At 36.3% G+C, this 14700-nt stretch overlaps 3 protein-coding genes across 3 annotated transcripts; all 3 read right to left on the bottom strand.

Annotated features, from left to right (window-relative positions):
• Positions 1-124: 124 nt before the first annotated feature.
• ASCRUDRAFT_10611 (uncharacterized protein) lies at positions 125-835 on the bottom strand (the record flags this gene model as incomplete). Its single annotated transcript, XM_020188643.1, has 3 exons — positions 125-276; positions 563-653; positions 704-835. The coding sequence occupies 3 exons, from the start codon at positions 833-835 to the stop codon at positions 125-127; spliced, it is 375 nt and encodes a 124-aa protein (XP_020044313.1).
• Positions 836-893: 58 nt separating this feature from the next.
• On the bottom strand, positions 894-1226 carry ASCRUDRAFT_73001 (uncharacterized protein; the record flags this gene model as incomplete). The annotated part of the gene is made up of 1 exon (XM_020192142.1): positions 894-1226. The coding sequence occupies one exon, from the start codon at positions 1224-1226 to the stop codon at positions 894-896; it is 333 nt and encodes a 110-aa protein (XP_020044312.1).
• An 8651-nt stretch (positions 1227-9877) lies between these two features.
• On the bottom strand, positions 9878-10429 carry ASCRUDRAFT_10610 (uncharacterized protein; the record flags this gene model as incomplete). The annotated part of the gene is made up of 2 exons (XM_020188642.1): positions 9878-10158; positions 10264-10429. 2 exons carry the CDS (start codon positions 10427-10429, stop codon positions 9878-9880), a joined length of 447 nt encoding a protein of 148 aa, XP_020044311.1.
• Positions 10430-14700: the final 4271 nt, after the last annotated feature.

Genomic DNA, 14700 nt, shown 5'->3' with positions numbered 1-14700 from the left:
ATGCACAAAATTTTGATCTTAAACTTGAATAACCATTCTGATCAAGACTTGTTGATTCACTATCAAATGTTGAATTATTAGCCACAGGTGTGGTCAATTCTACAGATTTTTGAACTTGGATATGCTATTCAGTTTGGTCAATAAAGTCGGTTGAAGAAATGAAGTATCCATTATTTGTTCGCTCAATAACAGATTCAAGAAATAATTTTTGAGATGCCATGTCATTGGCAACACCGATGTCCATTAATAATGCATTTTCTCTATCAACGGCTTCTTCTAATTTCGCCAAAATTAAAATTTTAACGACATAAATTGATACAAATCAGCTTGAATGGTGGAGCAATGACCATTCCTAAAAACTTTGGGAGCAGTTATTATTCGGTTTGAGAACTGCTTTCATTTTTTCGAAGCAATTCTATGGGGTTTGGTTCAACCAATTAGAATCTCCACTTCAATTTGAGAAATCTATTTTGATGTTAGCGTTCCGGCATCTCAATTAAGAGGACTGGATTGAAAATTCGTCAGTTACAGAGAGCTGTCATGGCATTGAATTGGCGGATACTGATGTTCTGAATTGCGGCTAATAAAACCATGACTCTTAACGTATCGAATTTCGTACTTGAAGTGTAAGCATCAATGGAGCTGTCGCCCCGCTAAAGAAGAAATAATTTAACAACCACTCCAATCTTAAGCTGCTAATCACAATTTGTGTAGGTATCTCATTGAATAACAATTTTTCGTCGCATTGTTTGTCTTTAACTGATGATCCTACAACTAAAAAATTATCATCCTTTTCTCCCGGTAAATTTAGTTGGTCAGCCAAGACCAATTGCATTTATTGATTTTTGTGGGCTTGTTAAATGATTTGGGTCAATTGATTGAACGGTACAATTTCACTTTAAAGTCAATGAAGGCCATTCTTCATCAACAAAGGGAACAGTTGAGCTTTGCAATGCTATTTCAACAAGTTTAACTTTTTCTTTGGAAAATTCTATTGGTTGTTCTTCAAGTCCTTCAACGATCGCTGATGATTTCGATAGAATCAAGCTGTTGTAATTCTCACCAGTAGACACAATGATACTTATGAATATGTATCCTTTCCATTGTAAGTAGGATTTCCGGGACTGTTTGGTAATTTTCTTAGTCGGTCTGAGTTTCATCACTAATTGATTGTCAATATCAGATGGTTGGTCTGAGTTTCGCCGCAGATCCGTTGTCCACTGCATATGGTTTGTTAGGGACCAAATTATTGGTTGATGTTAATTCGACTGGCAAAGTTGTAACACCTTCGTTGGAGATATCCTCGCCAATAGGAACAGTAGTGCAATCTGATTATTGAGTTGGTGTTCTAAGGGAGGCATTAGTCATTTGATTGTTCAATGGTTGACTTAACTCAATATCGTTTTGATTATTAATATATTTGTAGCTTGTGTCCCACAGTTCTTGATCAAAGAAAGAATGATCGGATGTTTAAATGTTAGTTGATTATCTGTTATTGATCTTCAAATTTCAATGTTTTGAATTAGTTGTTATTAATTTGATTAAATAAATAAAGTTGAATTGTTGTTTGAAAAAAAGGTTGTGGTGAAACTTTTGTTTCAGGTTTTTTCTGACAAGTGTTTAACATCCTTTGATCAGTTGGAACCTAAATAATTCAACCGATGTCTTTTTAAAAATGTTATGTCCGACAGTGAGAATGGAAGGAATGAAGTGAACACCAATATGAGCAACGACTTCAGCTTTGCTTTTGGCTGGACTGGGCATTTCCAATGCAGGATCTTAATTAATGTGGATTTGAATATACTTGATCAAAACCATTCACTATCTAAATGCAGAAATCAAATATTCAGTTCAAACAATCATGTTAATCATCATTTGTTTCATTTTCAATCCGATTAATTGCTTTGAAGTTTCAATATCCTGTTTTCAAAGTTCATATAAAATTGAGTGAGTTGATGGATTTCTCAAGTTTCCTTGCAACTTTTGCTAGAAAAGTTGGTAGTGAACTCTTTGTCTGTTTTGATGAAGGGAGTGGATTTGTCAGTCATCCTTAGCAATTTTTAAAATATCAAAACCGATTTAATTAATAATGCAGACGCTTTTGACTTGAAGGTAAAAATTAGACAAATAGTTAAATCAGATGTATGTTTAGTTTTAAATAATGCCTACCCTCCAGGAGTTGGGTATTCTATATCTTCAAGGATATTCTCACCAATAAATGATTTTGTTTAGTTGTGGAGTTATCAAAGCTGTGTCTCAGTGAAAACTAAAAACCCCTATTCACATTTCGCTGATACAGTGTTCATATCGATATGAATAAATGCTTTTTTGCTGAAGGTAGTGAAGTTTCAGTGAGCTACTCATTTTTGCTTTACGTATTAAATTTTCCCGCAGGTATTCTCTTGATTGATTGAACAACGAAGGTCGATCTTCTGAACTTCGAGAAAAAATTTACTTAGAGCTGTGATTCCCATTATTTTCAACCTTCTTGACACTTATCAACCACATTTGATTGATTTTCTAACAATTACAAATACCCTCCCCTTACTTCTCGGCTAATAGGTTGTTCCTATCAGTGTCAGAATCATAACGATTTTCAGCTAAGTTGACAACACTAATGACGTTCTCTCGTGCTTTTGGAGTCAGCTTCATATCACACTGATTTGAGCAACCAACTTTAACAGTTGGTTCTGTGGTTAAAACATGGTCACCAACCACACCATTGGTTAATCAGGTTGCGATTTTTTGATCAATAATTGATTCAAAAGTGATCACAACCTGCGTTGTTAAACCGGAGCTGTTAAACCTGAATCATGATCCTATTAAGCATGGATTGACGATATGATCATAATAGTTATCACTCAAACTGATTTTCTTCCATCTTAAATGACAGGATTGTAATCATCGGCACACTTGATTGAATATTTGATAGGCTTAAAATTTCATTGGTGTTATTCTGCTTCGGCTGCAATGAGCGAAACCACCACTGATGAAGCGCCTAATTGCAGCAAAAGTAAACTTTGCTTCATCCAAATCATGTCTCAGATAAATGGATTCCCATCAGTCAGTTAACGACTCCTGTCCCTTGAACATTTCGATGTGTATCATCATGTCATTAATTGATATAGATGACATCCGATCGGTTCAATTCAGTGCGTTGCACGATAAACCACGGATTCTGTTTGAAAATACACCAACTTTGTTCTTTATCTTAAAAAACCGCATCGTACAGATTAATAGAACGAAATCAAAGATAACAAGCTGAATTGTTGCACGTTTGCTTTTTGAATTGATTTGATTTAATTCAATAATGAATGAATTTTGTAAGATTTTAAGACGCCCATTTTTTCAAAGTTTTGAAGTTTCAGAAATTCTTGATTGATGTTAAAGAACATTTCAAGAGAACTCTCGTCCCTATATTTTCTAATTAATTTTCATTCTAAGACAGCTTTCATTGAGCCTTGAAGCATTCCATCATGTATTCTCGAAATTTGATTGACATCAGTGGCCGCAATTAACGCTATTTCGATTAACTCACCTTTATTAACGTGATAGCGGATTCTCTTAGTAAAGCAAGCTGTAATCCGGGGGCATTCTCCGCCAGTCCCAAATTTATCAAAAATGGGTAAGTTCAGTGGCATATTCATTTCCTTAAAATCATTGCGACCAAGAACAAAATTGCGAAGAGAATCAAACATTGGGAAAAGAAAAGATTAGAAAATGGTTAAATGTTCATATCGTACATTGAAAATTACGTTAATCAGAATGTAATTACTTTGATATATTATATAATTTATTTGAATCATCCTTCTCTTAATGTATTTTTAATACATAACCTTGCGTAACTATCAAACCTATTTTTGAGAAAATGAAACATCCTTCAGACCTATACAAATAATATAGAGCAGCTTTATTGAACGATTTGAACTACTTTTGAAAGAATATAATCTCTGGCATATTTGAAATCGCATGAAATATTGGTAGTGTGAACAAGGGAACAGCATTTCAATTCAGATCGTAAAGGGTTACTGTTGCATTGGGATAGCTCAAATTAAATGAAGTTCCAATGTAAAAATAATAAAACATTGACTCAAAAGAGAAAAAGAATTGTATTAAATGGATTGACTCTCAGGAGCACTCATATCAGATTCAGAATATATTGATCACAAGCAAATGCGATGATACAATCACCTTAACTAAAAACAGTTGAGCTACGGCCGTATCTGTAGCAAAATGAATTGACAAGAATATCATTGGTTTAAATCAGCAATGGTGTAATTGTCGCAGTACAAGTTGTTCCAAGTTTGATTATTGGAATGCATAAAAAACAATGCGAAATAGTTGATTTGAAGGAAATCAAATTATATTATTTCTCATTTCTTTGTGAATCGTCTTACAAGACAGTGCCTTTAGTTGATGGGAAATCCGTGTTGACAGTGGAAAAGCAGATCTGGCAAAGTCCATTTCATAGAGTATTAATTCTGTTCTCTTCCAGCTGAGAACACCATTGAACTACAAAGAATCACGAACCAAAGAATCCCAATCAATTTTATTTGACGACGCGGGGCTGGCATCCGATTTAAGAGCTGCTAAAAACCAGGGGCATTTTTGTATGATGCACAATGTACAACCTTCACCTTACCTAATTGATTAAATTCTAACCGCAATCTCGCAGACACAAGCTCTCCCACTCCAATTTCTAGTTAAACCTATGAATGAAACTGCAATCCGACTTCAATGTTTAACTGCAGCAGCCACATAATCAACCCCTTTCGATGATCCTGGAACGTAACCTGTAACTTCAAACTCGATACAAACATATGCCGATGATCATCGTGTTGTTTCTTAAACAGGATCAAACGGCGAGAATTGACTTTGTGCTCAGTATCTACCAATCAGCCCATGGTGATTATCATTCAATTCGCAAGTCGTTCATTGATATTTTTATTGGTACTCGACCTAGAAAGACCAAGCCAGTTGCCCTTCGGCCACCAGCACCTGTATCAATACACCGATGATTGGACATATATATTGCTTCATTATCTGTGCTTATGTCAACAGGAATTAAGACAATAATAATCCACTTTACTTAAATGGGGAGTAATGCCAATGGAAAATCAATAATCGGGGGGTCATGTGATCCAAGACTCCCGGAAGCCAAAATTTGGTCCGCAGCTGCTGTCACTGGAATGATTCAGGGAAGCTAGAAGACCTGATGCACCTCCATATCAGAGAGCATGGCGATTTCGTTTGTTCTATTTTTTCTTATTATCTAGTGAGCCAAAGTAAACTATTACGCGTCGGTTTCAGCATGTCACGAGCTAAATTGCGAATGATCAGTGGCAAGCATCACCAAAACTGGTAGATCTCGCAGGCTATGATATTTAGCCTTTATTCTTCAATCTCAAACAATGTGAGTTAACTTCTTGGGTTTTAGTTTTTATCAAAGATACAGTTACTCCGACTGATAAAGTTGATTTAGACTGCATTAACTTGATTCGGATTCAATATGTCGCAGGTTAATTGCTGGCGGATTAGCGGCTGCTGCATTTTGAAGAGGAGCTATCCAATATGTTGAACCGTCTGAGGGAATTGCTTAACGTCCACAAGCTTTACCGAACAATCGGCATTCCAACGGCTGCTACTGTCCCCACGACTCATTCGACTAGTTCTAAGCATATCCTTCAATGAACTGTATTTCAAAAGTTTTTTCTCGTATCAATTGCAAGAAGTTCAAGGTTTCCACCGCTGATCAATGTCACGCCGTTTGTAAGCTGCTTTTGTTTTGGTGGCCACCTACAATAAAAAGGCATTTCTTTAAGTCACTGACCTGCACCGTGTTTCTTTCACAAACGCAAAAGAGGTTCCGAGTCCTATTGGCGATCAGGAGATTGATTCTGGCTCAGCTCCAAATCGATAGTTCCTGTTGATAACAAACAGTTAAACAACCGAAACGAAGAAAAGAGAAACAAGCTATTTTTTTAACAAAAGGTGGCATTTGTCTATTAAGTTGTGTGCACTGAGTCAGCGACTGAAGCAGCACCAGTTCCGGCTGCTTGTTCTGGTACCGTAACTGATCGGGATGCATCCAAAGTTGTTCGGACGCTAATTTCATAGTCGATAGAAGTAACAATAAAGCAAATAATCAATTTCAAACAGTATTCCTTCCATTGTGGTGCTTCCTATTATATCTGCGTTTGCGATGATCGAATTGGCGGCTTAACTTTTTATTCTGGTCAGATTGCTGCAGTCAGTAACACTATTGCTGATGTCAGAAACGTTCGCACTATAACGATTCTATTGAGTCGCAGCGCATTAAAAGATGGCTTCCAGCACCTCTTATAAAAAATTTGATTTAGCTATACATTGAGACTGTGGATAGAAAAATGCTATTACAAGAAAAAGCCGAAGCAGTCAACCTGTGGGTACAGTGTCCTTTAGCAGTTCAACTTCTTTATTTTAACAGCCAAGCTGAAATTCTTCTAAAGTCCCATGGTTGGAAAACCCAGCTGCAGACAACAGGTTGGCAAAGCGACTGGTGATGCAGTTTTGGGTCTCGTGGCTCCGCCGTTCTACAAATAACGGATATTTAGCTTCCAACTGAGTTTAGATTTTCAATTTCCGCGGCGTATTCGGAGTCCTTCTATTTCAGTAACTCAACCGAAGATGATCCTATCTATTGAGTAGCTTTGGTATTACTTTTTATTGTCCTCCGACTGTTGTAGCGAAGCTGACATGGATGATTGATGAGCGTGCAAACCCTCATTTCATGAAGAAATTTCAATCAACAAAGTGATTTCACAACAAATTTGATCTCCAATGCTTGTGGCCAGCTGAATACCTGCAAAGTGATCGCCTCTTAGCCGGCCGTCTTGAAGTCTCTTTTCACGTTGGAATCGCTTCCCATTTCTTTATCCTGGTGTGGACTATAAATGAAACGGTTCCCATTTTGACTTTTTATTTATAGAATATCTTCACACTTTAATTGAAGCAGCATTAATTTCATTGTGCACCTATCGTGATCAAAAATGATTTGGGTGAGCATCTCTCAAAATCATGATTTATATCACCATAATCTCTGATTCCAACCCACCAACTTCCTTTGCGCTTCATCTGATCCAGCGTAGTTAGAACATGGCCATGTGTTGATAAGCAACAGTGGTGCTTCTCCGTTGATGTATGGAACACACCTAGTGCTGCTCCGGCTGATTTATTGGGAAATAGTTGCGGAGCCGTTTCCATTTTGATGCGGACCAAAAAAGGAATTATACATTGATGAAGTTACTTAATGCCTTCCAATCTTCTAGAGGAAAGTGAGAAGTACCGTATGGATATATGGGTTGCGCCTCAACTTGAGTCCCACTATCACTGTAATGTACAACAAATGCAAACCGATTTGATAAATCTACGTTGACTTTGATGCAGCGGCAGCACATGCGACGCCCACTCTTGTCTTCACCGCGGCACAGTGGATGTTTCGGTCTAATAGACAGTTGCTGTTTGCGTCAAACATTGATGAACAATTTGTTTGTTTGGAAGCCACTAGTTGCAGCTGATATAGTTGTCATCACCATTCACAGAGATCTGCTGGTGTTGCTGAAAGAACATCTACGAACGGCCAACCACCTGAATCAATTGATCCCACAAGCAGGGACCGCAAGATAAATTGCACTTTATTTTTGAACGACGTTGGGAGATTGCACTATCGTCATAAAGCGCCGCAGCGAAAATGGCAATCTCAGACGGCGATGAAAAGCACAAATTCAAGGACGCTCAATTCTTTCATTTCACAAAAAATTCTTCAATGCAATCCCATTAAGCGGATTGCATCTACACGTATTAATGCCACTTCTTCAATCCTTAGTTCGATAGTGCTTTAATTGATCAATACTTCAACTATTGTTTCCTTCGAAACCTAAACTGTTTTCTGCTAAAAGTGAAATTATAAATGATTCACTTTGACTAGTTCTTCCTAATGATATTCAAGTTCTGCAGAAGTGTATTGTTTTTTCAGGCGTGAGCGTTATCCACTCTTCGTGAGCGATATGCAGCTACGACTTCTTATGATCACATGGTGTTCTATTCTCCTAAGACTAATTCCTTCATGATCTAAAATTGCTTTATAATTTAACAAATTCAGTCTTACATTGGATCTAAGTTCTTTCTTTCACATTAACTATTTATTTGTGACATAAAACGAGCTGATCGCCACCAAATTTTCTAGATAGATTTCATAATCATCAGAAGCTATAAACTATGCAATAAGTTACTGCAAAGACGATTCAACGAAGGATAATATTGAAACATATTAATCAATTATTTATTAACTGTATACTCAAAATACAATCTCAAATTCTAATAGACTTATAAATCGTTGAAAATACCTGGAATGATATATGTCGAATCTGATTCCATCAAATGCGTTACTTCTTCAACAAGTGAACCTATTGAAATTTTGGATCCTGGTTGAATATGTGCAATTTTACCGGTCTACAATTCTTTTGGTTGAATTCTATTCTGTTTAACAGTTCGTGATTGTTTTTACAGAATGAAACGACTGTTTTACTCACCATTGGACTCCTTTATTCTGTTAAGCTATATATTGTTTTCTCGAGATGGTACTTGGTAGTTTGTAGAACTTCATAGCTGCTCTGTGTTTCTTCAAGCATTTGCTATCAATTTCAGAACCCTTGTCAGGCAGCTACCAATTCCTTTACGTTGATTCAAAAAGACAATTTATGACTCGTTTGTTGCTCATTTCATCATCACTAGAAATACCAATTGAATTTGATTTCTCAATTGACGTGGTAGGTAGTGGAACTACTAGTTGCGTTGATTAATGGTCAGTCATCTCAATATCATTTTTCTTCTTAAGTCTTTTGTCTGCCGATTTTGACTGATTAGCTTCAACCCAAAAATATAAGGTTGTTGGACTGGTAGATTTATTATTATTTCAGTTGCTTGATCGGTTAATAATTGCAGCTACAATTTATCTATTTGATTTAGGCCGATAAATCTGATTCGTTCGTCCAAATGACTTTCATTAGAGAGTAACTTGATGATCTTGATTCAAAATGCAGTTTTGCTTGCTGAAATAAACCAAAGAATGGATGATTGATTTCTTTCCTCAAAATCAATTTTCTGACACGATGATTGGATGCAGCCATTCGGACACGAAATCGAGCATCGACATTGTCATTTCTATGGTTTTTCAATCCATTTTCTTTTGAAAGTCGCAATAGTTATTGATTGCAATATCGTTGTGCAAAATTGTTAAGTCTGCTAATCCAAGGTGCGGACAATTTTATTCGAAAACTAGAGTCAACGAATATTTCTTTGATTTCCATTCGGCCGTGCTCGGCTGATGTTACTCGTTCATGGTTTGTAAAACCACGCATGAGCCGCACGGACTAAATGGATGTTTTCTCTTCTTCATGCAGAAATTTTCAATGTTATTTGAATTCGATGCTTTATCTGTTTTGATTAAACAATGTGATCTGTTTGTTACATTGTATATTCTTTGAAAATTTGTAGCGAAACATTTAATCGATGCATTGCTGTTCATTTAAACATGAACCAAGGACCAGCTATAGTGATTAACTTGCAATCCGAATTGATTTTCTTTTATCCATGATTCACTAGGCCGAATACATTAGCGGAAATGAACTGCCCAGTAATAAATTCCGTTCAGTTCTGTAATTATTACTGTTGCCTTGTATTTAAAACCAAACATCATGTTTCTCATCTTGAACGCGCTATTAATACTGCTGGAAGTGCATTCACTTTTCGTTATGGACTTCACTTAATGGTAATAACAAACATCTTGATCATTGTCATTTTGAAGCAAATCTCTTTCAAAGTTAAGAACCGATCCTTTTCAAAGTAACCAACCATTAAAGCACTTAATTTTATTGATTTCTTCATCCACCGCAATAATCTTCCCAGGTTTCTGAATCGATAGGTTGTCAGCCTCAAGGTGAGCAGAGTCACCATTTTCATTCAACATGAAAAATCTAATGAAGTCCTTCGAGGAGTCCGTAATTTCCTTGAGACCTGATAAGCCTAAATCCCTGTCAGTAGTAGATTCTTCTGTTGCACATATATCATCACCAATAACAGCTTTAATTGAAATTTTTGCATCATTTTGATCAATTAATACTTAAACGTTGTTCACAACGAGAGTTGCTGCTCCCGAATCAACGTAACCAAGATCTGCAGACTAATTTTCAACCCAATTCGCTTTCCCACAATCTGATGTCGAACTACTTGCAAATACTGTTTTGAAGCTATCAGGACTCTCAATGAAGTGAATCATTTCATATAAAAAAGTTTCAGTTGGTTTACTGCTATTCTCGCCCTGATAAGCCAACAGCACTATAGTTGGAGCATTTTCCATCGGCTGACCCATTAATTGGTCCCTGAAAGTCATTTTTCTGAGTTATTGACTTTGACGAAATTGATACCAATCATTCTTCCAGTAATACTGATATGACTGTGGGATCTCAACAATTGATAATATCTGATTCGGTCTCCAACATCGAATTGGTTGGCCGCAAAATAGTTGGAGCTAAGAAACTTTGCTACATCCTTTTTCTTTAACTGAGGAAGAGCGGCAAATGGAATGATAAATAGAAGTCTTGAAACTGGAGTTTTGATACGGAAAGTAATTTCAATTGGTCTTTGAATATTATATTTCTCCAAATAACTTATGTCATTAGGGTTGTAATCTCATATTGATATTTGAAGTCTTTCGATAAAGCTACATGCTATTTGAAATTTTGAACGATATTCTGCCTGTATATGTCTCGAATAGTCAATTTGGTTGAAACATACACAATTTCGTGAATATGGAAAGTAAATGTGTGAATTATGGAATCCAGCTTTGGAATATCAACAACAGTGAACAAACCCTATACTTTTATGGGAACTTTAAAAAACGAAATACGGTGATTTCTACTAGAATTGCCAAAAGATGAAATGCAAAACTAGGACGATATAGAACAAAAATAGAAAAAATGCCAATGTTCTACCGAGAAACAGTCTGGCAAAACTCGAAAAGTGAAGATGTTAAACTATGATTCCGTCTCATAGAAATAGATCTGCCGAACATGTAATGATTAATTATCAAGAAGTGAAAATTACTAAATTATGAAGATAATTATTGATACAGCTTTGATAATGATCTCATTCACGTGTGTCATGGAATGTGGAAGATTTAAAAGTAGAAGCTATTGCGAATTTGGTAGCAGGGTTTAATGTGAGAAATGATCAGAAAGCACCACATTGACGGGGGATTAAATTTAAATTTTTCACTGTTCTTCACAAGTTGTAATTGACAGTCAAGACTAACGGAAAAAATAGAAATTAATTAAATTGCTTAGCGAGACCGTGAACTCGAATTGTATCAACAACATTTCTGACGAAGTCAGCGACATTGTCTTTCGTGCGATTATAACCAAGTTTATTTTGCTCTTTGGAAGTTCGGTCACTGGTGAAATAATGCTTAGTTTGAATAAGGCTGATTCGATTATGAGTGGGTGGATCAAGAGAAAATGACAAAGCAAATGATCTTCTCCAAGGAGCTTGCTAACCGCTGCAGGGTTGTCTGGTTCACTTACTATGTTCTGGGAGAACCAAAAACCTTTTATTATTTCCGTTGATGAAAAGAAAATCTGTCTCGGTAGATCGCAACTCAAGACGTGCCTGACTGTTTGACGTCCATCAAGGCAAGCTACTGTAACACATGGTGAAGAAGCCACGTTGACTTGCCTTCGTCATTGCGTTATTTGGCTCATCATGGATACCTTCAACTGCTATTTGCGAAGAACTTTTCACTGGATATTCATTACCTCATGGCTATTCCTATTTATCAAATCTTCCGAAATCAGTATGATCTAATTGTACATTATTATAAAAATAATCAATGAACCAGTTTATGGTTTGACAATCATATTAGAACAGTCTCAGAGCACGAAAAAGATGGCAATTTGATGGACAAACTTAATGTCTTTTTAGAGGCCACGTTGGAAATCAAATATCATATCCATCGGAATTGGCCATAAAACTGTTGCACAAGCAAATGATCAATAATATGTCTGATCAATAGCATCAGGGAGTGCTGAGTCAGCACCTCTTTCAAATCGTTTGTCTGCAGGTGCGTTCATCTCTTCTACTATCCGCAGTTGAAAGATCATTTGGATGTCCTAATTAATTGATTTAATGAAATCTTCTATCAACTTTTTGTCCGCCCAATATTGATTCATTCGAGGAATCTTGGATATATCCCATATGATTTTTTGCAAAGTTGTTGATAAGAGATGGTCATTGCTTTATTACCATGATCTCTTGGATCTGCAGCAACGGAGTTATCTGCGGCTTTTATCGAAATTGATCAACTAGAGTTCTGCCTCAAACCTTGATATATCATCATTCGACCATCGTTATGCTTTGGTTTAAGATCATTCAAGACTGTGGTGAAGCCAATGAGTGGGGCTGTTTTCTAACAATAGGAGCACGTTTATTATTTCAAACATCTTGTTTTGATCCATAAGCATGGCAGGAGCTTGAACAGAAACTGGAAAGACCATTGGTCCATGCTAAAATACCGCGTTGCGACTTATTTGGCAACTATTGAAGTTGTGAACTGCGGCACTGGACACTACCAATTTTCATAAATGATAATTCAGTGGTGGGAGCACAAGCAACAACGTACTTATTGCGATACACTTGAAGAGATCGTTTTGAAAAAATTGTAGCTTAATCGGTTAAAAAGCAGTTGTTTCATGGATAATATTTATTATCTGAAGTATTTTGGCTATTTCTCTTCGTCTGATTCCCCTGGGTCTATTGGGAATAAACATCTTTCTTTTCAGCTGATCTCTTTTGGTTTGCAATAAGTGAGAACAATTTTCATTGCTACAAAGTTTTTAGCGCATCTAGATTCCATTTTGGATTGAGTTATCTTCATTTAAATTTAAATAACTATGGATAACCAGCGACAAACCGAATCAATGAGATTTGCGTAGCTGCATCAATAAGTATAATTTCTCCTGAGTCCGATTCGTTTAGTTGTTGCTCAATATCTTCAATAATTCCAAGGGGTTTTAGCACATTCACACCATCGCTATTTCAACTTTACACCACATTATTCAGGGGCTTCTATATGTTGTTCTTTTTCCTTGGTCTGTCTAACTTTCTTTGTTATCCCTCATTGTTTGTCTAAGTTGTACTATTAATTTGTGATCCACATCAGATTGCTGCTAGGAGACAAAATATTGATCAGTGTTAAATTATATCACCTTGAAATAGTTCGGATGAGATCCGGTTGCGTAATGAATCAATTTGACTACCTTCGATCCTTTTGCTTTATAACTATCTCGCACCTCCATTCCAACAGCCCAGTTTATTGCAAGATATTCTTTTACATCTGGTGCATCTCAAGATTTGAACATCTAATATAGTTAACAAATCTTGATCTAACATTAGGTTCATTACGATTTTAACCTGCTTCTTTGACCATCTCATTGTTCGGTATACTCTTTAGCGATTGCCTCATATAATTATTCCGGTTACTCACTTACACCACATCTATCTATAGGTAAATATATTCAATTTTAATTCTTGACCATTCTCCGATTTTAGTTAATGTCATCTAATTAAGATGGTTTCTAGTTTGATGGTTGAACTTTATCAATCATCTGGATTACCCAGGTTCAAAGATATGTTTCCAACTCAAGATGCTTTTTTGTTTACAACGCAGGGTGACCCATCCATATGATTACCTTATGTTTTGTGGTATGAAAATCGCTGATAATTGTTTGATTTTAGGATCGTTGTTTTTGTTCACGAATGAACTGTCACAGAAATAAATTATTGGAGACACGATTTAAATGAATTGTATACTAGAATATGTTGAGGAACTGCAACTTATAGTTTTGTCGTACAAAATCTTTCAAATATCAACAGATTTCCTTTTTTTTCATTATACAATGGTGAAATCTGCTCGCAATTTCGATGTTGGCCACAAAGTCGGTAAAAACAACTATCGGTCAATTCCATCAAAGACAATTGAAACGTTTGAAGCTGGTAAGGCACAGCGGCTTTTTGAAGCTTGGATCAAACGAAAAAGACCAGTTGCATTAATACTGATGCAGTTTACGAAAATCGAACTAATCGCTTGTACCAATGCCTGTGGAACTCCAAGATAATCTGCTCCCATTCTTGAGTCATCACTCAAGGCCCCATTTTAATGCAAAGTAGTGAGATATTCGGTTAGATCCGATGGTAATGAGATGCGATTAAGATGAATCAACACTTTGTGATCTTACCCGTTATTAAAAAAGTGTTGTTGCTTACAGTTCCATTAAAGCCGCAAACGTTTGAATTCAATCGCAAACCGTTGAAATTTGAAATTACAACTGTCTCAGCTTTCATTCAGCAGCATAAAGATATTCTGCGGGTTTCGAGTGCTGTTGAAAATCGATACAAAGGATGTTGAAATCAATCTCAAAATCGATTGTTCAGCTGGCAATGATCTCAATACGGCCGAACGAATTAGCGATTCCTATGAGTGATCGGCATCATCCGAAAATGAAATGATGTGAGAAGAAAGAGACTGCCAACAAATCTATCCAAATCAATATCACTCCGAAATGGCTTTAGCAATGCAAATACCAAATTGACAAATACTGGATGTTTCAT

Source organism: Ascoidea rubescens (assembly GCF_001661345.1).
Source record: "Ascoidea rubescens DSM 1968 unplaced genomic scaffold ASCRUscaffold_22, whole genome shotgun sequence".
Lineage (NCBI taxonomy): Eukaryota > Fungi > Ascomycota > Saccharomycetes > Ascoideales > Ascoideaceae > Ascoidea > Ascoidea rubescens.
The sequence above is the reverse complement of the archived record's forward strand: the minus strand, read 5'-3'. Positions and strand labels throughout refer to the sequence as shown.